The 27831-nt window shown below is 46.4% G+C and overlaps 2 protein-coding genes across 23 annotated transcripts in view; both read right to left on the bottom strand.

The window, feature by feature from the left end:
- Positions 1-22396, bottom strand: part of LOC121326497 (DISP complex protein LRCH3-like) — a 32069-nt gene extending 9673 nt beyond the window's left edge. For 3 of the 19 annotated variants that reach the window (XM_041269792.1, XM_041269780.1, XM_041269787.1), the window contains exons 1-17: positions 22106-22396; positions 12260-12404; positions 11522-11648; positions 10656-10761; positions 10195-10331; positions 9786-9895; positions 8521-8614; positions 8175-8310; positions 6484-6623; positions 6007-6086; positions 5858-5897; positions 4778-4957; positions 4395-4442; positions 3928-3981; positions 2270-2350; positions 1439-1522; positions 209-260 (exon numbers count right to left, since the gene is read on the bottom strand). In XM_041269792.1, coding sequence (XP_041125726.1) covers positions 209-260; positions 1439-1522; positions 2270-2350; positions 3928-3981; positions 4395-4442; positions 4778-4957; positions 5858-5897; positions 6007-6086; positions 6484-6623; positions 8175-8310; positions 8521-8614; positions 9786-9895; positions 10195-10331; positions 10656-10761; positions 11522-11648; positions 12260-12404; positions 22106-22355 — 1864 coding nt within the window. In that variant the 5' untranslated portion in view covers positions 22356-22396. The remainder of the gene's footprint in view (positions 1-208; positions 261-1438; positions 1523-2269; positions 2351-3927; positions 3982-4394; positions 4443-4777; positions 4958-5857; positions 5898-6006; positions 6087-6483; positions 6624-8174; positions 8311-8520; positions 8615-9785; positions 9896-10194; positions 10332-10655; positions 10762-11521; positions 11649-12259; positions 12405-22105) is intronic. The other 16 variants (XM_041269793.1, XM_041269781.1, XM_041269788.1 and 13 more) reach the window with 13 other exon arrangements.
- Positions 22397-22801: 405 nt separating this feature from the next.
- On the bottom strand, positions 22802-27703 carry LOC121326362 (UAP56-interacting factor-like). Of its 4 annotated transcripts, none has more exons than XM_041269613.1 (9): positions 27462-27703; positions 26367-26519; positions 25544-25701; positions 25182-25282; positions 24879-25002; positions 24456-24514; positions 24187-24282; positions 23872-23989; positions 22802-23541 (listed from the first exon to the last, which is right to left on the bottom strand). In XM_041269613.1, the coding sequence occupies exons 1-9, from the start codon at positions 27556-27558 to the stop codon at positions 23446-23448; spliced, it is 1002 nt and encodes a 333-aa protein (XP_041125547.1). In that variant the 5' UTR covers positions 27559-27703; the 3' UTR covers positions 22802-23445. The 4 variants fall into 4 exon arrangements, with proteins under 4 accessions (XP_041125547.1, XP_041125548.1, XP_041125545.1 ...); XM_041269614.1 differs by lacking the exon at positions 27462-27703 and adding an exon at positions 27068-27451; XM_041269611.1 differs by lacking the exon at positions 27462-27703 and adding an exon at positions 27097-27451.
- Between the last annotated feature and the right edge of the window lie 128 nt (positions 27704-27831).

Genomic DNA, 27831 nt, shown 5'->3' with positions numbered 1-27831 from the left:
ACACTACTTTTACACAATTTAAGACAACACAATTTGGTAATCACATGTACTCCTTTGTCAGATACTGCATTTGTCGTGATTGTCTTTTCTTTATCCAGCAATGCAATCCAGGAATAAGAAACACGATCGTGTTTAAACAATTTAAACAGCACTTTGAACTGGGAACGCATGTGTTTGAATGGGGCTGCACTAACATGAGAACTCTTACCTGATTGGGGGAAAGAGGCACTCGGTGAAAGTGGGGATCTCTCGTTGTTCTGCTGCCGGAGGAAGGCAAAATTATTACTGAGTACTAAATATATCCCCTGGCTGTCAATAAAAAAAAAAATTATATATATATATATATATATATATATATACACACACACACACACACACACACTGATGCACAATGAAAATGCTACAGGCTAGTAAAAACAAGTTTTACATCAATAGCTCATTTACATTTTAAACAGTGAGCAGATAGGTTTGTTGATTGTTTGAGTAATATTGTTCCTTGGGATAACAAAGTACTGAGCGCTGTAGTCATGTGATTTCATAAAAAAACCAGGTGCTCAGTGTTTGGTATTTGAGTTGAGTTAAAACTGTCAAAATGAGTTAAGAATCTCTACAAATAGCCATTCGAAAAGACTTGATTTTAATTAAAGCAAGAATAGCGAAAGATACGACCATGCTCTGCTTGAGTAATGAAGATCGTCAGGTTGCTATCGAGAGAGAAGTTGCCTGGAGAATGAGATGTTCTGCCTCAACAATCAGCAGACTAGTCTAATCAGAAACCGGCTCTGTGAGGCACAGGCAACATCCTGGAAGGCAGAGGGTCTCTTCACTAGTCCACTGTCGCGGTCTTGCCGTGGCCAGCTTTTTCTCCTGACCTGTCCAACAGAACATCTGTGGGACCAATCTGCCAGTGCCATCCACAGGAGACAACCTTCACCAACTGGCTGCAGCTGCACAGAAAGAGTGACGGGACATCCCACAGCAGTCTATCCAGAGGCTGATCAGGTCTGTGCGTCAACGCTGCCAGGATTGTGTTAATGCTCAAGGAGGTCATACCCGATACTAAATTAGTAATATTTTCATTTTGACAGTGTGTCATGTTTCATACTGAAAACTTAACATGATTCTTTGATCTGTATTTTGGTTCACATTTTCTGTGATTTTGTTTAACATTTATGTTTAAAATCTTTGATTAAATCCATCAGACCCGAGTGTTGCATTTCTTTTGTGCATCAGTATATATTTATATATATCCTACGCACGCATAGATATCAGTACCGTCATTAAAGGATTTTAGAATGGCTATCCGTACAGTAAACTGACTTATGGTCCTTGTAGTTATTATAAAGGAGGTAGACTACTCCAACCCTGCATAGCAATGCCGTGGTTTGTAGTTTTTCACATTGATTACAAGGAAACCTGTTGCAGCAGCGTGCCATACCTGGAGTGGACAGCAGGGGGAGGTAAATGCTGCTGCAGGAGAGACATGAGAGGCACAACCATCGTGGGAAGTCCCAGAGAGAGACTGACAGGAACGCAAGCAGGCAGAGTGAGAGGGAACAAGGAAAGAGAGAGCAAGAAGGGGTGTTGGAGGCACAGAAGAAGAGAGAAATCTAAAAACTTGTTGTTAGCTACAGTGGTTGGTTAGTTAATCAATCAGCTACTTCATGGAATGATAAAAAAAAAAAAATGTTTTCGAAGTATAAAACCTAACATGTGTGGCAATCCATTGAGTGTCAGGGCTCGGCACAGATTTACAGTGCAGACACCCAAGCCTACAATGCTACACCTTTACACCTCAGAGCTAGGAGGTGTGCATGCAGTGACAGGGGATGCCTCCAGGTCCTATTGCTCCAAGTCAGAGGTCTATTGCTAAGGCTGACCGGACTGGAGGATGTCACTGTTTATATGGTAACAGGACTGTAGCTTTTCCTGCAGCTCCTTCTCCTATTAGATTACTCAGTGATTGTATTTACAGCTACAGTGATTTAGCCTTAACAAGGAAACAGTGGAAACGTCTGACTACTGTGGTAGCAACGCACACAATTCCTTCTACAGCAACGCTGGTTTGCTGCTGCGGATATACCATTAACCAAGCGTGCCACCCCGTAAAAAAGAATGCATCTCTATCCCATGCGGGTTTAAGAATATTACTGCCTCTATCAATTATATGCAAGGTTGTTTTTGCAATAGCCTCCCCAGCTGTGCTTGGACTGTGTGCAATGTGTCAGTGCTCGGGGCTTGCGGAATGTGCTCCCTGTGCCTCAGTCACCTGTTTGTGAGTTCCCGGTCTCCTCTTAATGGTATTGGTGTTAGTGTCTATTTCAAACACCATGAGGGGCTGACACCCATTCTGTCAAGAGTCAGCAGAGAGGAGAGAGAAAAGAAGACAAAGAGAAAGAGTTTAAAAAACCTCCATGCAGATCCAGGAGATTACACTGGTTACTGGTTAAGCATGGAAAGGGACAGCTGGAAACTGCAGAAGGCAGGAAGAGATGGGCTCCCACTTTGTGTGAATGGCAGATTGACACTAGTTCATCTGTTCTTGCGTTTTATGCTTTTTTGGATGCTTTAGAGCACCGCTATCCGATACAGTATACTCAACACTGTCCAGTGGCCCGCTGCATAAAACAGCTTCAGTGTTCCTTGAGTCAAGGCTGTTGCACAAAGCAGCTCAACACACTGATGTCAATACCCTAGTTCAGGGAAAATGTATCCTTAAGTGTTACACTTAAACTTAATACTTAAGGCTTTATCAACCAGCTCCAGGCCATTCAATAATAAAGGGTTGATTTCTGAAAGCATTAGCAAAACCATTTTATGTAAATCTGTCCTTTATGTGGTGCAGAGATGGAAATAAAACTCTTACTTCATAGCATATTCACCCATTCCAGGTTTTACTACCAGCTCGATCAGCCACAATGCTATGCAGTGGGAGTCCTGTTTTTATATCCCTATAGTAGATGGTGTCGGTTTGGTCAGCGAGACCTGGGACTGTGCCCAAGTTTCGCTCTTTCTCAGTCATGCCAAGTCATTTCAAATCATTACAGGACTGATTTAAGACAGTGTTCAGCTCACACACAAAATGTTAATGAGGCAGATCTGTAAGATGCAGTCAGACATGGAGATCGATCTGATCAGAGCCTCTTAACCCTTCTTGTGCAAGCTGCCACCCTCTCAGTTTATTCTGTCAGCTGGCACTTTGCTTGTTGCACTGCAGAACACAAACAGTACATGCTCCTAACTACGGCTCCCGTCTCCAGCATTACAGTGGCAGCGCTACATTGGCCTGTAATTCCATGCAGGGCAGCCCCTCCAGGATTGCTAATGCTGGAGAGGCTTGATCTGTTTGGAGGGGATACCAGAGGCATGCAGAGTCAGAGTCCTGAACACACACACAGAGTACAGGCAGGCAAATCACACAGGTGAGACACTGTACACCCCTACACCAAAGCGAGAAAGACAGAGTGCACAGTCCTCACTCACACTGAGCACAAACCGGGGAAGAGAGGGCTGGAACCCACAACAAGAGGGATTTTAATAAATCACTGCTAGGATCTACTCCTTTATGTTTTGCAAATTACAAATAACATATTTACTGTTTGTCTCTGCTATAATATATTTTAATATTACACAGGTCTGCTATTCACTGCTCCTCCCTCATTCTTAACTATACTAAACATTGCAGCCTCTACAGAAGACAGGTCTCTCATATGTTTCAGCTCTTCACAAAGTTATTCTAATTAATGCTTTCTTTGGACAAATGCCAAAGACTTAATAGAGAAGCTCCCGGTTTGAGCTGCAATGCCAGAAGAGAAAGAGGCTCCTGCTGGAAGCGATTGTCTACGAGGCGTGACTGATTGAGAGCTAGGTGCCCGGATCTACAGTCTAGGTTTCAGATTAGTCCACTCCGTGCAGCAATGCTCTTACCACTAAGAGTGCTGAGTCGTCTGTGTGCTGGGAACGTCTGGAGGGGAAAAGGCGCTGGGGGGGGGGGGGGGGGGGGGGGGGAGGGAGGGAGTGAAGTCAGGACACAGACACAGGGTGCAACGTTCCCCCAACTCCAGTGGCCTCAAGAGAAAGGAGGACTTCATCCAGCACCATGCCAGACCAGACTGTCAGTTTCCACTTGCGCAGGATTCGGTGGGATCCAGTGAGAGGGAGAGCATGCCTTATTCTCTGTGCAGCACTAACCACTGAGCTCTCCACTCCCATTCACAAGAGTCTCAGATCAAGCTTGTCAATGAGCTCTTCTCACCAGAGACTCTGGCAGGAGGGTTGCAGGACGGTGCTGGGGCTGCCTGCCTTCTCCATTTCAATCTACAGAACCCATCAACACAGCAGACACACAAACAGACAGACAGACAAGGACACAGCTAAGTGCAGACAATTCTTACCTCACTGTCTGTGGGGCTCTGTTTTGTGGGGCTCAGTGTCGTTTTGTGCTGCAACAAGACAAATACAATTAAGCTACAGATTGTTTTGATTCGACCTTGTTACAAGGATTGCCTTAACGACTGAGAACATATGTGAAGCATGGACCACTGAGGGGTAAGAAGGGGGAGAGGGACAGGGAGAAATAACAGAATCCCCCATTATATAAAATCATTAAACAGCATCTTTATATTGCTATCAGGGTGGATGGAGGGATGGAGGCTAGGAAGAAGTGTATTACCATGACAACATGCAGTACAGCTGAGGAATGTGAGAGAGAGAGAGAGAGAGAGAGAGAGAGAGAGAGAGAGAGAGAGAGAGAGAGAGAGAGAGAGAGAGAGGGTACCTTGAAGTCCAGGTCATTCAGGAGTGAAGAGGAGGGAGGAGGTGGGTCTACCTTGACAAAGTGCAGGACGGCCTCTCTCTGGATCTGCTTGGTCCTCTGCCTCTCCTCCTCATACTGCAGCGCTGCTAGCTGGGCCTCTCTGCGGGCTCGCTCCACCCCGGCCTGGCCTCTGTGAGAACACTGAGCGAGGGAGAGGGACAGGGTGAGAGACATACACAAACACACACCCACCCCGGCCTGGCCTCTGTGAGAACACTGAGCGAGGGAGAGGGTGAGAAAGACAGACAAACCCACAAACACCCAAACCTGGCCTCTGTGAGAACACTGAGCGAGGGAGAGGGACACGGTGAGAGACATACACAAACACACACCCACCCCGGCCTGGCCTCTGTGAGAACACTGAGCGAGGGAGAGAGAGAGAGAGAGAGAGAGAGAGAGAGAGAGAGAGAGAGAGAGAGAGAGACACACCCACCCACCCCCCTATCCCGGCCTCTGTGAGAACATTGCAATGCAGGGCGAGGGTGAGCGAGAGAGAGACACACGCACACAGACCAGGGGGGGGGGGGGGGGGGGGGATGCAATGATGGAAAATAAGACTCCCATTGAATAGCAGTTTGATTCATTCCTGAAAGTGCTATGGATCAGGAGTCTTATTTCCATCAATCCCTGGTATGGCCCACAAACACTTTATTGAAATGGGTGTCATGGGCAAACAAACAACCGATGAACAAAACGTGCAGAAAAACTCCACACACTTTTTAGGAACACTACACACAGTATTAAACGACTGCAAGTAGTTCCCAAGAGATATGTGTGCTGTACTCCTGCTAAATTATTAACCATGCCTAAACAAGCTCTTATTTGCATAGATTAGGCATATCAGCTCCTTATCAATAACACTGGGGCAGAGACTCTCAACAAGGGCATCGGCAAATAAAGAAATACTGGACACTCCAAATCGTTTTTGGAAATAATGAATTGTTTCCCATGAGGAAAGACACCTGCAGTGCTCAAAACATTACAGTCTTGTACCATAAGAGAAAAGGTCAACTATCTCCTGCTCCAAAGCCACTGCATTACCTGGTTGTAGGGACTAGATGGCGATGCACATCCACCATTCCTAAAAGGTTAAAAAGACAGGATTTAAAACATCTGCTTTATAAATGTGTTGTTGATTAAATGCATTCAGGCAAAGCTCCCAAGTGGCACCCCTGGTCTGAAATGTGTACCTGCTGGGGAGGGGATGGCATCTCTGTGAATCATCTGCTCGTAACGAATCCCTCGTGGGGCTGGCTTTCACCGGGGAACCCTGGAAATCAAACACACACACAACCCTGTTAATCCTTGTTTCAATTTTGTCTATTTTAAATAATAAAAAAAAATAAAAAAACTGTTAATTTACTCTAATCTCTCCAGTCATTCACAAGCCCAAGATCATTCACAGGTTTTGTCTCAACTAGGGCCTGAATGAAATCACAGATTACAACGCCGCCACACTTTGTAACGGCTGTGCCACTGCCATCAAGACATAGGAAACTATTAATACATCTATTCATTCTCAATCTGTCCAGAGCACATGAAACTGCATTGACTCTTCAAGACTGCAGACAGTGATGAATACTGTGAGCACAGTGCATTACGGAGTTAGCTCAAAGCCTAACTGGTTCCCAACCCCTGGCCCCTGGATCACCCCCCCTCCCAGTTACCTCGTGGCTGATCCTGCGATCGATGTATGCCATGAACTGTGAGCTGAGGCTGCCTCGATCGGCCCCCTTGTGTGTGCGTGCCTCCTCATCCTCTTCAGGACAGCTGTCAATGAAGTCAATCTGCTCCACGTCATGCTCCACTGAAAGGGAGAGACACTGTAAAGACTCAGACTGCTGCCATCTCTCCCCAGACTCTTTATACACGTGTAATGGTGTTTTATAAGCACTCTACACAAGCACACGTGCCACTGTCCAGAGGTGTTTAGTGCTTCTTTCTAATAGTAAACACATGCACGGAGAGAGAGACAGACAGAGAGACAGAGACAGACAGACAGAGAGAGAGAGCGCCCAGTGCTTTGATATTGCACTTCAGAACATGTGTTCTTGCTTTATTAATGCCAGATGTCCTGCCTGCACACACACATGGATCATATAAGGTGGCTTCAGATCAATCCAGAATTCAGCTTCACACACGGCTGAGAGCAGCGTTTGAAGCTCTGGTCTTGTGTTCCAGCTGAACGAGGGCTCTGAACTGAAACAGATTCCCAGGTGCAGTAGAACACATTTTCACAGTGGTGTCCGATGTTGAAAAGGATGTGTGATTAAGTCAGGGACAGCAGTCTGTTTAGATGTTTTCAAAGATCTGTGCTCCCTGGAGTATCTTTGCTAAGCGTTTTATTTATATTGCATCAGCTGAGTCAATACTCCACAGTGTAAAAAGTCTAACCCTTTGTGGTCCTGTGTCGGATCAGGTCCGACATTACAATGTTCCCTTTCCAGTCCGATGTCGGACTCTGTCTGACATCATCAAAAAGATGTCAAACACAGGTCTCTAGTCATTTTTTTCTACGGAAAAAGCAGAGAAAACCTTTCAATGGCCGAGTGAGTCCGATAGGAGCCAAGAGAAGCTGAAAAAAAAGGGCGGATCTGAGCAATACACATAGGCCCTGCACCACAGCGATAACATGGACATAAACAAAGAAGAGAGCTGCTTCCGCACGCGCTCAAAGAATCACAGACATTTGCAGAGCTTTTTGAAATGTTACAGTAACAAAATAATGACTTCAATCGCATTATTGAGGAGTTTGGTGATAAAACAAGTGACCAGGAGAGCATTTATCCGAGTGTCCTTTTGCTATGCAGTGCCTTTTAAACCTGTTTTACTCTGAAAAAATTATTTTAAACAGCGCGTGTAAAATAAACAGCGCATGTGAAAATAAATTGGACCCGATGCGCCTGACAAGCACTGAATAAATGGACCGCAAAGGGTTAAAGACTCATAATGGGTATTTAGACACAGCCGCTATTGTCACACAATGACATCATCGTCTTCAGCTCTCTCAGTGACACAACAGAAGGCTGTGTATCTCCCTTTAATTGCTGCTCCTCCAACGAAACTTGGCAGGCATCTACTTATCTCACTGCAATTACTGAAGAGACACTGTTCCACAACTTGAAGAGGGGACTTTTAATTGCAAATTGAAACTTCACGTGCACTTAGGACAAGAAACGGTGAGACTCATCAGATAACTAGGCTTGGCATCAGTGAGAAGTGCAGGTGCCAGTTGGTTTAGACAGATAATCACTTAACCAAACCCATTCCAAATGCCTTCTCTCAGTAGTGCACAACTCCTCCCAACCCTCCTTGGTCTAACTGCCGCCCCCCATCACCCCCAGCCTCTCCTCCTCACCTGTCCCATTGGATACAAGCGCCCCGGTCCTGCTCTCCAGGTACTGGCTCTCTCTGCGCAGACGCTGCTCCTTGATCTCCGCCACTCGCAGCGGAAGGTCTGAGAACTCGTCAGTGGGCTGGAGAGGAAGAAGAAGCTGATCAAGCAGAAAAGAGAGAGACAGAGAGCTCAAATTCAGTTTTAAACTGCCGGTTTCCCCAATTGCTAGTCAGTCATCTGTACAAATCGTTACAAAAAAAAGGAAACATATTCAACAAAACATTTCTCTATGAAAACTATGAATGCTGTTTCTCTCTCCCCGTGCCCCCTGGCCTCTGCTGTGTATCTGGGGGGGGGCAGCCCTCACCTCGTTCCCAGACCACCTGTTGTCCCCGCTGTCCACACTGTTGAACCCCGAGTCCAGCGCTCCGTACGTCTGGCTGGGGTACAGGTCTTCATGACTGAGGGACAGACAGACAGACAGTTACGTTGCTGTGTGTGTTTTCATTATGAAGTGCAGTGCCCCCTTGACATTCCCCCATTCGATAACTCTCACGCTGCACGTTTAACTCACTGTTCGGCCACGTTGACAGTAAATTGTATTTTTTTTCTGCATGAGGGCCCTTAACTAACTCATTGTTTTCAATACTCCATGCTTAAGGCAGAAAAAGAAATCAAGAAGCAGCACAGGAATCACATCCAGATGACCCAACACCCTAAAACCACCTGCAAAATACAAAAAAAACAACAAAAAAAAACACATGTAGAATTCCAACAAGCTCATTGCCCCCGTTGTCAAGTACATGTGGTTTCCATATAAAATCAGCCTATAAAACTGAACCGCAGGCAGAGAGATCCAGTTGTGGTGTTCAAGTCCTTTCACACGTCCAAGCTGTTTAAGCAAGGGTTTGTGTTCCCCCTAGCAGAGCACCCTTGTAAAGTAGCTGCTACATATCTTCATTTGGAAAGCTGTAAACAGACTGGGTATGGAGGGCGCATCTCAGTGCTGTTAATGATTTCATAATTAATAAATAAAATAAAGCAGATGGGCTAGTTATTGAAATGGGATCTGGGCAGCATATCTAATTTCATTAGCTGGCACTCTCCCGCACCCTGCCCCTAGCCACACAGCAGATGCCTGTCTGAGGGGTTAATGAGGGAGGGGGTGGGACGGACCCTGCTATTACCCATGCTGTCTGCCTCAGACACTCCCCCCAGCTGTCTCAGGCAGTGACACAGCTGTCACCAGCACTTCCACACTCTGGTTACCAGCGCTGCAGCATGTGTGAGACTGTATCAGGGGAGGGCAGTTAACGGTTTCATTGCTGGAAGTTTCAGCCACATCCACGGTCTCTCTTAAAGTGTTATTGAAGTCACTGCTTCTTTGAACTGGACTGAGACAGGACCAATTTGTATCTTTTGTCCAATGCTCGCTCTTATTTTGTTTGAAATACAATTTAAAATGGTCTGTTTAATGCAAATATATGTGTGTGTATACGACAAGGGATGCGACGGGACAAGGGAAGACAACGGTTCATGTTGTGCACACGTTCCTGGTGGACACCATACTTCACAGAGTGCTCAACAGCACAAACAGAGGTGGCACATAACTCCAAACTGACTGGCACTTACCAGGATCCGAAGGCAGCCGGTCTTCTGTCGTATTCTGGCAGATCGGGGGTGATCTTACAGGCCTCTATGTTTAGGTACTTAAATATGTGAATTTTGCCCTTTATACAGATCTGTTGAGATAGGAAAGAGATACGAGATGAGAGAGAACAGCTTTGCAGTGTGGGAGGAGCCGATAGGAGTCTTGCTCACCCCAGGGACTAGGGGCACACCTGAGCTTGTAACCTAGACACACTGTGGCTAATCACGCTTGTAGTAAAAACCTTGAATGACTAAAAGGGCTACATAATAGGTGTCATTCCATCCCTGTGCAATATAAATGTGTATGCCTGTCCAAACACAATTGATCTGCATTCCTGTTCTGTTCCCTTTCACAGCCCTAGCTCTGCAGTGCTGCTCTGCAGCAACTCACCTGTGCAGGGGGAGACTGCAGAGGGTTGTTCTCCAGTATAATTGTCTGCAGGTGCTTCAGATTCCGGTAACACACTGGGATTGTGGTGATTTTATTGCAGGAGAAATCTATCCGGACCAGTGGCAACTCTGCAAGCTCTGAAAGACAAAATGGGATTAGAGATTAAAGGTTCGTGTTTGTGTGTGCTTGGGTTTCTAATAAACCAAGCAGCTTTTTGTATAGCATTGTACAGAGCTTTTTTTTTTTTTTTTTTTTTTAAATTGACGAAAGAGGATTTCTCTTTCGTACAGTTGTAACTGCACATAGTACCACTAACACAGAAACCCTAACCGTTACAATTACAACAGGAGAGACTCATTTTATTTGCAGCGGCGGCGTTGGGATGCATGGTCCTGGGTGCACGTAAAGGGTCGCTGTGTCAGTAACAGAGAGGTTGGTTATGAAGCGAAGCGAGCACTGACCCACTGGCAGCCGGGCCAGGTGGTTTCTGCGGATGTTCAGGTCCCGCAGAGCCTCCAACTGGCCAATCTGAGAAGGCAGCGACTGGATCTCGTTGCAGCTCACGTCCTGCCGGACAAATCAAACATGTTAACCCGTGGATGAAAAGCAACAAAACAAAACAAAGAATACAACAGAAACACTCCGCAGTTAGGAACCAATCCAGGCTTTACTGAGAGTCACACATGATCTTAAATTAGACAAACCTTAGAGAAAATTTAAGATAAAACACGAGAGTGGCTCAAACAGCAATCCAACAGGAATCATCCTGCCATCACTGCACAATGACCATGTGGTAGGACAGAAGCCCTGCTTCTGTAAACAGTGAGTGTGGGGGAATGTAAGGTTGGCAAGGATGGGGTTAAGTCGGCCCCTGCCAGCAATCACTGGTGTGGCCATTCCCCAATTAGATACCCAAGTGCTAATTGGGGAGTGGCCACACGTATAAAAGGGAAGGAGAAATCCTTTGTCTGGTGGAGGGAGTTTGGAGTCGTGTTTATGCCCAGACTACAGGCATGGATTGTACTGTTTTGTTTAACATTTTATTTTGGCCCTTGTGCCTTTTTATTTTGCTCTTTTGTTTAACAAACATGCACTCTAGTGCTTAAACTGCAGCTTCCTTGTCTCAGAGTCTCTTTCCTGCCAATAACATCTGGGCCCACAGCGCTATCCTGTCACAGACCCCTAGAAACGGCTGCCTCACTGCCCATCAGCTTTGATTTCCAGCACTGACCGAGGAAAAGGACAGCACTCTCTCAACTGCTAATTAGTCTCTGCACACAATCACATGCTCATGAATTCAATTCCTTTGCAGGAGGTGGTTACTCACGAGCTCTGCGAGCTGGCGGAGATGTCCTATCTCCTCTGGCAGGCAGAGCAGCTTGTTATTGGCGGCGATGAGCACCTTGAGGGGCAGGCTGCACAGTGACCCGGGCAGGGTGGACAGCTGGTTCCGGCTAGGGGAGGGGAGTGGAGATGCTTAGCAAGCCTGCTTGTCCAGCACTGTACAGTTCAATACAGGCGCATGATGTACCTACAAAGCTCTTCTAAAGTAAGCTGTTTAACCAGCAGTACAATGCTCTTTATTATAATAACATAATATCTTTATTTTTATATAGCGTCTTTCATAGTGGACCACCATCACGAAGTGCTTTACAGAGGCAGGCTGTGCACTGTGCATTACATGCAGAGTCACTTACAATAGGACACTGATTTAACATCTCATCCGCAGGATGGAGCACAAGGAGGTGAAGTGACTTGCTCAGGATCGCACACAGTGACCATGCGCTTACAAGCCCTGGACTTTAACCGCTGGACCACACTACCTCCTATTAATCAGTTATTGAACAGCCATTTCATAAAGAAAGGTATAGTACTTTAACATCACAAACAAATCTATATCTATCTATCTACCTATACACACACACACACACACACACTCAAAAGTGCCACCTACCCAACATTTTGGTACATTTCATACTTTCTGTCACAGTATCTGTATGAGATACATATCTATACTGCTCTAATGGTACCCCTGGGATCCCTGATTGAGAGCAGGCAGCGTTACCTGATGTTCAGGTAGGAGAGTGACTGCAGGTTGAGCACCGAGTCAGGGACCTGCCGGATGCAGTTCTGATAGAGGTTCAGGCTCTCCAGGGACACGAAGTGGCACACTTCCATCGGCAGCTCTGGCAGCCGGTTCCGGGACAAATCTGAAAAGAAACCTGGCAGCTAAGGACCAGTCAAATGACTGTGCACCCCCTCCCCCCCCCTCCTCCTTTGAACTACTGCAGTTATTTTACTCTTATAAAGTCTGGGAGGAGCTCAGCTGAGGTGCACTCAGACCCACTCCAACCACAGCGCACTGTGTGTGTGTGTGTGTGTGTCCTACACCTCCACACACAGGCTGCACTTACTGCACTGCTCAGAGCTGAGATGTACTGCACTGAACTGGGCTGACAGGCAAAGCTGTGTCTGTGCCAGAGCTACAGTACAGTCAACTCCACAACACACCCTGCAGCCACTGTCAGAGCAAATTAATCTGATCTGGAGTACAGTATTTAGCCTGGCTGACCCAGGGATAATTAGTAAATAATTAGTAATAATTAGTAAATAATTAGTAAAACCAAGAATGGATCAAACTGCTGTGGAATAGGAGCCTCATTTCCATCCCTGACTGTCCTAGGATGAGTAACTCCAGCGACATGAGTGACAGGGTTAACTCTCTTTTGTTCAGTGTGCCTGTGCCAGGCTGTGTTTACAGTACACTCCCTTAGCAGCCCTGCCGGCTGAGTGTGCAGTCAGCATGCCTTCTGAGCCCTCCCTGAACTGCAGAAACAGCTGCTGTTGGTAGAGACAGCAGCCTGCGCTGCACATGCACGCAAGCACACACACAGCACTCATGACTGCCAAACCTAGACCAGTCTGTGCAAACTTTAAAAAACACACTCATATGACACTCCCTGAGCTGTGACCCGCCACTGACAAACAAAGCTGGAGTCCCTCACACATCCAGCTTGCAGTGCTCTTGTCATTTAATGTTTTCTTATGGGATGTTTGTAGCGTTCAATAAAAGCTTGCCAAGACTTGTTGGATTGGTTTGAAAATGTGTAGAAGCTTTCACCATGGTGGGGGAATGAAACACACACAAACACCCACACAAGATAATGTATCAGCAGCACAAGCCCACCAGAAACACTGCATGCAGTTCCGGTGAAAAGGTGGGTCCTAATCCTGTAGGGTTTGTGTGCCTGGGTTTCACTACCCGGTCCTGGACCTGGTGGGTTTGTGTGCCTGGGTTTCACTCCCCTAGTCCTGGACCTGGTGGGTTTGTGTGCCTGGGTTTCACTCCCCTAGTCCTGGACCTGGTGGGTTTGTGTGCCTGGGTTTCACTCCCCTAGTCCTGGACCTGGTGGGTTTGTGTGCCCGGGTTTCACTCCCCTAGTCCTGGACCTGGTGGGTTTGTGTGCCTGGGTTTCACTCCCCTAGTCCTGCAGCTGCACCCTGACCGATCAGCTTGGAACTCCTGCGGTGAGCAGCAGGGCTGTAGAACCAGGCTCGGCCATCACTTCCTAACCCTGCTCATCAAACCTCCCCCACATCCTCATTCACACCGCACACTGAGTTGGAACCCTGACCTCATGCAAACACCAGTATTTGTGAGGGAGTGAGAGTGGGTGTTCCTGTGCTGTGCTGCTGTATGCAGACAGTATCCCTTCATGCTGTGTGCAACCTTGTTTTACTGCCTCAAATTGCAATGCATGATTCTCAAGGAAGTACTGGTATGCACAGCACCAAGTAGTACTAAGCTCTGACACAATGAAGCAGTTTCTACCACGTGTTTCAGTATTGGGATGGTGGAATGCTAGAGCACGGAACCCCTCCCTGCTGTAGAGTTAGTGCAGCAGAGTAACAGCTCTGTCTCTGCCTCCATCCACACTCTATATTTAACTGTGCAGCTGTGAGAGGAAAGGCAGGAAATGCACTTCTCAGACAAACAGCAGAACCAGTTTCCCTTCACTGTTTCCACAGCGTTCTCCTTCCCAGCTGCTGCAGCAGCAAGGACCCTTCCCAGATACTGCAGGTACTACAGACCCTACATAGCACTCCACTAGGGGCATCCTTACACACACAATCACACCGCTCCACTACCCACAGGGACAGAGACAGTGAGGACCCTTCCCAGACACATCAGGTACTACAGACCCTACATAGCACTCCACTAGGGGCATCCCTACACACACAATCACACCGCTCCACTACCCACAGGGACAGAGACAGTGAGGACCCTTCCCAGACACATCAGGTACTACAGACCCTACATAGCACTCCACTAGGGGCATCCCTACACACACAATCACACCGCTCCACTACCCACAGGGACAGAGACAGTGAGGACCCTTCCCAGACACATCAGGTACTACAGACCCTACATAGCACTCCACTAGGGGCATCCCTACACACACAATCACACCGCCCCACTACCCACAGGGACAGAGACAGTGAGGACCCTTCCCAGACACATCAGGTACTACAGACCCTACATAGCACTCCACTAGGGGCATCCCTACACACACAATCACACCGCTCCACTACCCACAGGGACAGAGACAGTGAGGACCCTTCCCAGACACATCAGGTACTACAGACCCTACATAGCACTCCACTAGGGGCATCCCTACACACACAATCACACCGCCCCACTACCCACAGGGACAGAGACAGTGAGGACCCTTCCCAGACACATCAGGTACTACAGACCCTACATAGCACTCCACTAGGGGCATCCCTACACACACAATCACACCGCTCCACTACCCACAGGGACAGAGACAGTGAGGACCCTTCCCAGACACATCAGGTACTACAGACCCTACATAGCACTCCACTAGGGGCATCCCTACACACACAATCACACCGCCCCACTACCCACAGGGACAGAGACAGTGAGGACCCTTCCCAGACACATCAGGTACTACAGACCCTACATAGCACTCCACTAGGGGCATCCCTACACACACAATCACACCGCTCCACTACCCACAGGGACAGAGACAGTGAGGACCCTTCCCAGACACATCAGGTACTACAGACCCTACATAGCACTCCACTAGGGGCATCCCTACACACACAATCACACCGCCCCACTACCCACAGGGACAGAGACAGTGAGGACCCTTCCCAGACACATCAGGTACTACAGACCCTACATAGCACTCCACTAGGGGCATCCCTACTCACACAATCACACCGCCCCACTACCCACAGGGACTGTCTTGAGTCTGCATTTATTTATTTTTACTGTATTATCTCTGCAAACCAGCCCAGACTTGGCATACTGTACTGTACTCTGTGACATCTTTGAACCCCAAAACAGAAACAAAAAAAGCTGTTTAGATCGCCTACCTTTTGTTTTAAAAAAAAAAAAAAAAAAAAACACCCCAGCAAACAGGATCTCTTGCACACAGGGCAATACTTCTGAGATGACCTAATGCTGGAAGAAATACAGCAAGTTATAACACACAATGGGGACAGAAATGCCTCTGAAACAGAGTCACGCAAAACCCTTGGTTACACTGTAAAGCTTTACAATTACAGGCCAGTCCAACCTGCTCAGCAACCAAACAATGAACATACAGCACAAGAGCCTTGGGCCAGGAGGGCAGGACAGGGAGCAGGAGCAGCAGCAGCTAAACACTTGAGAGACAATTCCACATTGTACTCTGTGCTCTCAGTGCTGGGAGGACACACACACACACACACACACACACACACTGAGGTTACCAATGCTACGAAGAGGCTTCAGGAGCTGTGTATGTGAACTGGAAAGCAATGCAGGTTTCATTTATTGAACCCTGACTGCAGAGTTGGGGGGGGGGGGGGGGGGGGGGGGGGGGGGGGGTGAGAATGCTGGTCTTTAGGACCCTGGGGAGCAGGATGGCTTGGTGGGAATGCTGTTTTTGGAAAGTTCCCTCTTGTTTACTGCAGTCTGCCTGCCTGACCTTGTCCCAGATACACAATCCAGCCCCTGCAGCACACAGGAAATGCAGCAATATCAGGGGAGGATGCTCTGTCTGCACGCATACGCACACACACACAGAGGAATGCACAGCTAATCACCTTCACGGTGCAGTTTCTTGTGCTCCAGTATTCAGAGTGGAGTTTTTGGGTGTGTGGCTCGGTGATTACTGTACAGCCACTGTTCCCCTGTGCGTGCCACTTGGTTGCAAAACTGGGACTGCCGATAAAGTGGACAGACTCAGTGCACTGGTAAAGCTCCCTGCTCGCGCCTTCCTGCCACTGGGTGTCACATCGTTCTGCCTTGCCATTCACCCACCTCCCTCCCAGGTTATATTCAGTGCAAAGCTGCATCCCCGGCTAGCAATGTCAGTGTTTCATTGGTTCACAGACAGAGCCCGTGGTAACCCCGGGCAGCCTGAGGCTATCCCAAGGCAATGACATCACGGCCCATTCTTCAGTGAACACAAGCCCTTTTTCTAGGCTCTGTGCTGCACACAGAGAGCTGCTCAAAGCAGGATAGGGCAGAGCTCACTCTCCACCCCCTCACTGCCCCCCACTGGCACAGTGCTCCGAGAGAGAAAGAAGGGCTGCAGGCTACATAGCAAAGCAACATAGCAAGCGCTAAAATGTACAGGTGGCTACTCACACATGGAAAAAAAAAAGAAAACACTCAATTACTTTCCTTTCTTACCTACTTAAATGTAACACCATAATAACTGATATCACAACTGATACAAGAGGCAGCTAGTTCCAAGAGATTTTTGTTAAGTTCTAGTTCAGGTGTGTATTTCTTAACAAAAAGCTGCGCAATTTCCACTGCAGCAAAAGCTGTGCAAATCTGTTTGGACCATTATCATTAGCTGTAACGCATGGGCCAGCAGCAGCAGCACCCTCTGCAATGTGAACAACCACCTTTATCTTTGGTCACAGCACGTCCTCCTGCTTCTTACCAAGTAGGTGATGAGTTTTTAAACAGACAGAAATAAACTATGTGTCTCTGAGATGCACCCAGTGAACACACAGCACAGAGCAGAGCACAGAGTAATTACAAACAGTCTGCACTGGGGAAGCTAGTCATTCCTTAAGAGGGGCGGAGGCTGGCCAGCCATGCTAATTAAAGTGCACAGCTGAAAGAGCTTGAGTTTGTAGGCTGGTTCCTGCCCAGCAGGCAGCATCAGTCTCTACTCCAGCACCACTGCTGTCTAATCACGGACAGGGGCATGACTGTCCTCCAGCAAAACAAATGAAACTAACTGCAATAAACTTTAGAGAAGCCGTCACCAGATGACCAAGCAGGCGAGTTCAAAGTGGTGTCCCTCGAGTGGACCTGTAAGCGTAGGTCTGCTAGTGCACTTGGGATCTTTGTTTCCTGCACTGTCAGCGTAAAGCAAAAAAACGACAGTTTCTAGTTTTAGTTTAATAAACATTAAAGAATAAGAGTGGAGAGATAGCCATCTTGTGTAATTGCGTGTTTTTGGCAGGAATGGTGTGAAGGTGAGCTAGCTGCAGTTGAGAGGAAGTATCCCAGGCCAGAAGGGGGTCGGTGCTTCCTCTGTCCTGGCTGCTGTTCAATTTGGGATTTCCTCACACTCAGCGAGTGTGGCTGCTGTGATCTTTCAGCTGAACAAACACTCAGACACATCCAGCTGCTGCCTGGCAATGCTGCAATCAGCCAGCTGACCGGTAAGAGATAGGCTCTCTCAGGCACCAGCTGCAAGTTTACTTGACTAATCAGCAAGGGGGCAAATCGACTCTGGGCTCTACAAAATGTGTCCCAACAGCTTCATTTAAAGTGTGGTAGTAACTACAGGAGGGTTTGGATAATCCACGGGTTCCATACAGAGTCTCAATAAAGCAGGATCACACAGCTACGTGGAAAGGGACTCTCTATCTCTCTAAAATAAACAAAGCATGGGGGAATAACAGGCAAGTGAGTACAAGAGGACGAGCACAGCAAAACCAAACACCGGCGTGTGCTGTGGAAAGCCTTGCCATGTGGGTGTGTTTGCAGCCCTGGGACGGGCTGCAGGCGAAGGTGACACCAGTGGTCTGATGGCTGATTTCTTGTTTATTTTAAAAACGGAGAGATGAACTCCGCTAGCAGTCAGCTGGGATACTGCCAGCTACCGATTAGCAACAAACAAACAGAGGTTTAACTGTTTCACCGAATGCACTGCTGGGCATACAAACGTGCTCAACCACACAGAGCCCCAAATGACACGGCACGCATCTGATGGCATGTCGTTTTCAACTGCATGTCTATTGTAGCATTAATAACAGCACAGACAGATCTGGTTAGAAGCACTCACTACACACTCAAATAAAACACAGGTGGCTGTCAGTTAGTGTTGCAGGCTATGTTTTGCCTAATGGCTAGCCAACGATAGTGACGTTACAGTACAGTACAGTACAGGAGACAAAACCCAATTGGGGGTGGTGTGGGGTGGGGTTATTTATACATACAATACTGTAATAATAGCACAGGATCTGCTTAAATCATAAACAATATAAATGTGCATAAGAGACACATACTTTTAATCAGCCTGCTCTCCATGATCCAAAACCAGTATTAGAAAACACATGTGTGCTGTTAGTGTGTGTCTACTGTCCGTCCTGTGCTGCTTCTTCTGAGTGGAGCATTGACTACTGCAGGCAAGGAAACAGCCTGAAGCTGTTCACTCACAGCCACATTCCAGAACGCGAAGTTTCAGTGCTGTGACTGTATAGTTTAGGTATTCAGAGTTGGGCTGAGGCTGCCTAAACTCAATTTGTGAACGCGTTATAGCAGTTAGTGACGCGTATCACCCACTGCGTCACCCCTGCGTGCTTTGGGTCCAAATGAAAGAGTATATGTGAAGACTGCACGCTGCTCCCTATTCCCCAGCACTGAACTGCAGCTAGCACAGCAGCAGAGACATTAAACACAAACTAGACAGTTCTGTCTGTCTGTCTGTCTAACTATAACTAGAGCTCACTGCGGTACAGCTTCCCAGGCAAGCCAGGGGACGAGGGGACAAGAGAGAGAGAGAGAGAGATTATGTTCATGAACTAATTTATAAAGTACATTATGCAACTGCATACTTGGTTGGTCCCCCAAGCGATTTGAAAGTTATTTGAAAGGACTGCCATGCCTTGGGAGCATCGTTCACACGGGCTTGGAAATCCTCAGAACGTTCAGCCTAAATGACATTGTGATAAAACAACATGACAAAGCATTAGACACTATATAAATGCGTTGTCTTGTGGCGTGTGTGTGTGTGTAGGAATCACAGAGCTACATTCATATTCATGAATACACCCTTACTATGTTCCATAACTCTGGAATTCTGTTTTCAAACACCAAGAGACTCTATTTCCATTGCATATGCTTTACACAAAGTTACGGTTGCTTTAATGCATCTTCGAGCTGACAACAGGCTGCTGGTTTGGTTTCCACAGTAAGACTATAGTTTGAAATGTAGGAGATTTACAAGAAGACATGTGAATGTTGCTTCAAACATGAACAACCAGCTATTTGTACATTTTCCAAACAAAACTACAGTTCAGTAAATACAGGGCCTGCAGATATGTGTACTAAGCTCGAATTGTGCAAAGATTTCAAAGCTGGTCATCTAGAAAATGGAAATGAAAGATGCCGTTTTTAAATGAAGCTGTTTAAAGGTGTTTACAAACTGCAGATGTCTAAATCTGGTCTGTAGTCTTTCAATGCAAGGGAAACAGAACGCTATATAAAAAGGGCGGGAGAGAACTTCATGATTTAATCGTATAAAAAGACAATTCAATTGTTCTTTAGTCATGAAATATGCTGATGTGCTTGGTTCTTATGGGGAAGAAGCCATCACTGAAACAATGAGAGTGTGCCGCGTCATCGGACCACGAGCATAGCATTTTCATAGTGCAGTGCCGTGTGTGTTTGTCCATTAGGGCTGTGAAGGTTTAAACATGTAACTATTAAATGAAACTAGACATTTTTTCAAATTTCAACCGAAAAGGTAGTTGCTAAGAGGATTCCTTTTTTTTTTTTGTTTACATTAGTTTCACTCTTTATAATATCGTGATGCACTGTAAACCTCCATAATTCAATACTTGTGGAAATTCATGTAAATGTTTAAATGCAAGAGTAGAATATAAAAGGCAGTTATAAATACTAAACCATGTCACCGTGAAAGTGCATGTGAGAGTAAACGAGCATGAACAAACGTTTTAAATACAGGAATGGAAATAAGACTCCTGTTGCACGGCATTTTGATCCATTCCTGGTTTCGCTACGAGTTTAACAAGACTCGGCTGAGCTTGTGGCCTATACACTGGGGTTAATTATTAAAACCTGGAACAGGGAAAACTACTATGCAATGAGAGTCTTATCCCTGAAATGCCTGATCTGCCAAATACAGGTTTCCAGCCTTAGCGTCAAAGCACACACATGATTCTGAGATCTTATTTCCAAATGGCACAGGGTCCTCGCTCTGCCAGCCCTGAGAACCCTCCACTAGCTACATCCTGAGAATGTGTCTAAGCCTTCGCTTTGGAGAGACAGTGCTGTGAAATTCGCTGACAGCCACTGGCGAGAGCAGTAGTGGTTGTAGTAGAAGGATGCTGACCATTTAGCTCAGAGAACTTTTGGAAGGGAGGATGCTTTTGTACATAAAGCTCCTCATGTGTAAACAATCTGGGAACCAGTTTCTGGTGAAGCAGAGTGCATATCAGGAAAACTGTACAGTACTGGAGAATCAAGTAAACTCATTCAGAAAGCATGAATCTGGCATAGGCAAGAGCACTGATTATAAACTAATGGGACGGATACTTTAATCACTGGGAGGGTAACAAGGAGTACATACTGTCAACCGAACTGAAACAAAAACACCACCTCAGTACGCCTTGGCAAACCTGGCTTCCTCACACACTATAGTCTGTATACGATTATACGCTGCGTCTGTCTTGTTTACTACGCTAGTTAAGCAGCGAGTGTAATGCAGCGATTCCTGCACGCCACAATTTTAATAAAGATCATTCTTGACAATCTGGCAGAAGCCATCCTACTGTCAAGCAATCACGAAAACCATTCCAGTCTGGGTTGCATCTGTAAGTATGCGACCAGCTGACGCTCGGTTTCACAATAACAAGCACTTGCACACGCAGAAACACATACAGCACCTGCGATTAACAGCGTACTACTACTGGACATGACGCTGTGCACACTGCAGCCTAGCAGGTCAAAATGCCGTTTATAGGCTTTTCCTTTTGAAAATGTCACTTCTTATTTTGTTCAATGCACAAAAAAAGAAACTAAACGGTGTTGTATGTAATTGACTGTACAGCGACTGAACGTCCTTCTGCAGTCGACAATACCAACATGGACTACAGTGTTTTTAATTTGTTTTAAATTAAAAGACACCGGCCCATGCTGAACAGTGCATTAATGCATGCGTTAATGCAAAGCAGTGCCAATGCAATCTGAACTCAATGTGATGCCACTGACAGATCAGTAACACTTACCGGATCAACACACCAGCAGAGTACTTAACTTAATTCATTAAAAAAAAACAAAAAAAAAAACTTTATATAGTAAAACTTTATAGTAAAATATCGCCACCAGCTACTTCGTAATCATTCTGCAAACAGAAACTCCAATGCAATAGCCGGTAAAACTAAGCGCTACAAATAGCAGAAAGTGGCTAGTAAACAAATCTTCTAGTACAGTGACAGCAGATTGGTCTGTGTTTTCATCAAGACGTCTTATACAACAACATCCCAGCCACGTCCCCTCCAGGGCTCAGTTCAGCTCGGTCGCGTTTTAACTGTTCGTTAGTAGCAATACACATTGCTCTTGTAAACCCCGGCTCCCGTCACTCCCTACCCCGGTCCCTACCCCGGTCCCTACCCCGGTCCCTACCGGCCTGAGTCGTATCGGTCAGGTCGTGGTTTGCGGCGCTTCTCGGGAACTCCTTCAGCTTCCTGCCGCTGAGGTTCAGCGAGCCCGTCACGGACGCCTCGTCCAGGGCCCGGTCCAAAGAACGGTTCCATGACGCAGGTCCAGCTACCCCGTGGCCGTTCCCAGTCGCTCCGGTCCCGCTGTTATTGTGGCCGCCAATCCCAAACCCGGGACCGGGACTCTCGACAGACATCAACACCACAGCCGCCATTACACAGCTAACTCCCACCAGCTGGACTCACAGTGCGGCTGCGCGGCCACTGAGAACCCTGCAACGCCACTGGCACGGAGCATGCGTGCTGAGGGGGGCCGACTGCTGGCAATAGACATGCGCATTGCAGAAATTAAAAACCAAGCGCTGCCTGTGATCCAGGCATGAGAAATAGTTTCTCTTGCCAGTTGTTTTCGAGTGCCCTTTAACTACCTTCAATGTGTACCACGTACCACCTCCCAAAATCCTGCAGCCTGGAGTACTGAACTGTCTTATTGTATCTGTTTTATAGTACAATAGTAATAACAAAAACAGTGTATTCCCTCCCACAGCAGGGAATAATAAACAATAGTCTGGTACCATGCGTTGCTGTATTAGCAAATATAAGAGGGTGGGAGTGAATTAACAGCAGTGTTAGAGACAACAGCACAGAGTGAAACTTAACATTTATTTTTAAAAAAGTTTTTTTTTGTTTATTCAGAATTCAACACATTATTATTTTTTTTTTTGTGCAACAATTACTGCAACCGTAACAAACAGGCACAGGGGCAAACGTCCCCAGTGCGGGCAATCAGCCAGCTGAACACAAAAGGGCACAGCTCGTCTCAGAAGAATCGCAGAACCGGGTGCGGGTGTGTGCGCCGAGAGGGGAGAACTGCTGAAGAGAGCCGCAGCAGACTCCCAGCTTCTAAAAGGGCACTTTTAAAACACAACTTAAAACAAAAAAGCAAAACGTGCTACTTGTTGCGCTTATTTAAAAAAAAAACACAGATAAAATAAACTACTTCTTATTTTTTTTATCCTGCCGTTTCACTGCATTAGGGGGTGTTTTTGTTAAGATTTCCCCCCACCAAGATGAAATACAGAAAACTGCGTGTCTCCATCTCTCTCAACCCAAGTCCTTATCTTCTGCATCATTATTAACCTCGAAACAAAATCCCAGCTGGCACTCTTTTTAACATTGTACAAAGTAAGGGTTCCGAATCACAAATCTGCTATATCACTGTCCTGAATAGGAAGGGAAGCTGCTCCCTGCAAGTTGTTTGGTGCGAACTTCAGTGGTGCGTGGAAGGCTGGCTGGCGTCGCTCTTTACCCCACTGTAACAAAGCGGTTCCCTTTACTCTGAGCGACAGCCGTCCTCTGATCCTTCAGGATTTTAAACCGCTCATTCAGGGTCAGGGCCGTCTGCAAAGAAAGGCAATGTTAACAGGGTCACATGTCACTTCAAATCTTTCCCTTATAAACCACATCGAAAAAAAAAATCCAGTCTATTCTATACAGTGTGAAAGACTGCAGTTTAAAAAATAGAAAACGATATGACACAATGTCAAAGCAAGCCGGTCTAGACTAAACGAACACAGGGACCAAACATATATGCCTTAATTAAATAACGCGGCATATTACTCTTCTCTTAAAAAATCCTGACAAGTGGATCCCAAAGGCAGAAGCCTTCACAGCGGTCTGTTCTCTGGGCTGTAGTTACACAGGCTTTGCAAGGGGTTCCAGTGGGCATACCTGCTTCCCCATGCTGCTGATGTCAAACTCCAGAGGCACTCCTTTGGGGACTTTCTTCTCCTCCAGCTTCAGGGGGGCAGGAGGCATCGGGGGGCGCAGGACCCGTGGCCTGGGGGGGCTGTAAGGAAGCAGCGGAGACCTTGGTTAGTAATCCGAAGAGTTGTTTAATATGCCCCTTCAGTAGGCAGACTGGCTGGTTTTCAGCGAGACCCTTCTTGAATTCACCATTTTTGGTGCAATGCTGACCCACTGATTCACCAGAAGTATTTGTTTTCTTCAGGGTGTACACCTACTCGACTGCAGGACGACACTTACTCTGGTGGCACTATTCTGGCAGTCGGGTTGTCTATGGATACAGTCAATATGCCTCCATCTGTGGTGGATGTGCGCCATCTGGTGACAGAAGCAAAACTGTTCAAAGCTGAAGTGTTATATTCCTCGGGGCATGAAAGCAAAACAAAATCATGTTTTTTTTATTTATTTATTTTTTAATTTATTGTAGAGATTTGAATGTATTTTTTATGGCCAAGTCATCTATTTTATAAAGTGCAGATTTACAGGGTTAACTGGTATGCGAGACTTACTGTCGCGTTCTTTGGGTTATTGGTGGCTTGCTTTGCACTGTCGGCAAATGAGTCTGAACCTTAGGATGACAAACAGGGAAGAACAGAAGCAAGTTAAGCAATGATGTGGATCAATAGAATATTCCAAACAATGAGCAATTAAAAACCAGCCTGTACAGGCTAACAAACAAACTTGCAATCTTACACCACAATGTGGTACTTCTTTCTTGCAATGTTCTCTGAAACACTGAAGAATCAACAGCCCTTAGTCTCAAAGGATTCCTGGTTTAAACTCACATTAAATACAACAGCAGTAGATGTCACAGGGTTCAGGTACAGAAAGGAACACAGAACGATCTTGGAAACGAAGTCAAACTGCCACCTGGTTTGTGTGCAACAGTGTGCTAACAGCAGCCCTGCACAAACACAGGAGGAGGATGTTACCTTGAGCCCTCTCCTGGACAGGAAAGTGGCCTGACGCAACTCCTTCTGGGTCTGGTGAGCTGGGGGGCGATGTGCTGCTAGTGGTGGGGCTGCTGGCCTGGGGATGCTGGCTGGCAAAACATTCCTGCAAAAAGAAACACCAAAACGCTGTCACACATCTCTTCACCCCGTGCTGAGGATTTCAAAATGCACATATCAATTTACAAATTCAATTTACAAATTCTAAAAACCAAACACGCTTAATTATTCTGGCTCTAATGCTCTGGTGTCGTGCCCTGTGTGGTTTAAGGTTCCAGTGCTCACCTTCTATGCTCGACAGGCCCTGTCACAGCTGGCAGCTGCCTCCTCTGTGCATCAGTTTGTGTGTAAGGGGGCATCCTTCTCTGCAACCCAGGATGGGCTCTCTGGCAACAGACAGAAAATAAAGAAACTAGAGGATATGATAAACTAAAACAACGACATCGCAAGCAGCAATTTCAGAAAAGCTGCACCACAAAATGTTGTGATCTTTCCATCTCAGACCTGCAACAAGCAATCAGAGGCTTGATACACTGACTACAATAAACGAGCATGCCTTCTTATTTCCTTCACAGCCACTTCATATGGGGATGTTAAATTGATTCTAGGGATGTTTCTTCAGGGTACATGAGCCTCCTTCTTTTTACCATCTGAGTGAAAGCCGGTCTGTTTAGCGGGCTGATTCCTTTCCGCAGCACTCCAGGTTTTCTGGCAGCCAGCCACGTGACCATGCCCTGGGCACGCCTTTTCCCCACGGCAGGCAGCAGCTTCTTCCCTTGGACTCCCAGCCTGTTGATCCCTAGGCCTGGAACACAAATCCAGTGAAGCGTCAGGCACATACCAGTGCAGCTTCTTGAGGCATGAATTAACACTGCCACTGCATTGCAACTGTGAAACACTTCCATGCTTCATTATGAACTGAAGCCAAACAAGCTCTGAGATTGCTGTACGAATTGTAAAAAACATCTGAAGGACAGTTTATGAAAAACTAGTATCTCTAACGGTGTCTGGAGTCTTTAAAAATGTGTGAACTACCAGGTGTTATTATTCAAAACATGGTGTGGCCGCATTAAACCCACCACAGCAGGGTTTGAAACTTGCACTAGCCCTGCACCCAGTCCTGTGTATCACAGCTTCCCTTGATTAGCTAGATTACTGAAACAATCAGGTGCCAGTAGTTTGAACAAACAGGCCCCTGGTAAATATGCTCTGAACTAATGGCACTTCATGCCAGAGAGAAAATGTATTTAACATTAAACTCCTGGGTGCTGATCATTTCAATAATACACTTCACTGAGGGTAGTTCTGAACCCCAGGTGTGCAGCAGTGCTAGTGTGAGTTTCCAACCCTGCTCAAACTCCTATCTTTTCAATAACAGACTTCATTGAAGGTAGTTCTGAAAGCCAGGACTGTGTGCAGCAATGCTAGTGCAAGTCCCAAGCGCTGCCGTGGTCGATGTGCTCTCCCCACCTCTCTGCTGCTGGGTCCCGCGCCATGCTGTTCTCGGAATTGGAGGTGCTGGCCAGCCCGGCTGGAGCTTCCAGTTCATCCTGGGCTTCCCCTGGGAAAACCGGGTCAGCTGGAGGTTCCTCTGCTCCTTCTTCTTCAGCCTGATTATATCATCTGCAATAGGACAACATCACAATCCAGGAACAGAAATGAGGCTCCCGTTGCACAGATCCGCAATTAGCAAGGAGGCAATTTGTCTGGTTTCAAATTATTGTAAGCAGTATCACCCGAACATACCAACGTGTAACCAACATAACCCACTTCGTAAGGAAAAGTAAAGACAAATATTATTATCATTATTATTATTACTATTATTATTATTATTATTATTATTATTATTACAGAATTCTAAAATGAGGGTTGGTGCAAAACAAAGTCACACACACACAAAAATGTGACCTTGGATTCAAAATATTTGGAGCAATGCACGATGAAGGTAAAATCAGTCAAAAGTTTTATTCAAGATCCATCCATTGACTGTACATTTATAATATCAAGTAAAGAAAACAAACACCTTAAACTGGCCTCAGTCTATCCCGGTATCACAACAGGAGTGCTTGCTGGCGATTTCTTACTACTGGCACACAACCGCTGTGCAAACCGCTGTGACTGGAAAACATCCCTAACAGTAAGACAGACTCACTCACAGACAAAGCCCGTACCATTACAACCTGTTCTGAACTTGTTTTACCCGGCTCGGTGCATGGATGGGTTGGTTGTTGCAGCGGTAGCATGATTAACACTGCAGATTGTAGTTTACGCATTTGATAAAGCGCACAGACAAACACACAAGTACGCAGCTTCCTTCTAGTCTCGTTTTTAGGATGGTGGTTTGTTTCACGCAGGTATCCCGCACTCAGCAGATGTCCAATGCACTTCCTTTTCATTTATTTTTGTAACACCTCTCCGGTTGCATGTTGGTGGGTCACGTCGAAACCGTGGCAGCTGCTGTAGTTAACCTCAACTCCAACCTCCGCGGGCCCTGGTATCTCATTCCCAGTCAGTCACATATATGACATCACACAGCTAAAAAACACTCTGGGTTTCTGTCCTTACCCAGAGACATGTCAATTTTATCCAGACCCTCTGAACTGCTGTTCCGCTGATTAGCGAAACCCGGCCCGTCTCCGCTCTCGAACCCGTTCCTTCTCATACCGATTTTTGTATTTTCCAAGTATATGTTTAACTAAATGCAGCTGCACCATCAATAACACCAGTAGCTGTATTAGTAAAGCCTCCGCACTTTCTCAGCTCAGTCGAAACACCGCAACTCCTGAGACCACTCGCCCAGCACCTCTTTGCGCATGTGCAAAAAAACAACACACGTCACAACGGCAAAGGCCCTTAAAACTAATCTCATTGAATTCTGGGAAATGTAGTTTACAATACTCTTGTATACCTATAGGTTATTTAAAGCCAGTCGCAT

This window comes from Polyodon spathula, chromosome 14, assembly GCF_017654505.1.
Source record: "Polyodon spathula isolate WHYD16114869_AA chromosome 14, ASM1765450v1, whole genome shotgun sequence".
NCBI lineage: Eukaryota > Metazoa > Chordata > Actinopteri > Acipenseriformes > Polyodontidae > Polyodon > Polyodon spathula.
This window is presented reverse-complemented; position numbering and strand designations above follow the sequence as displayed.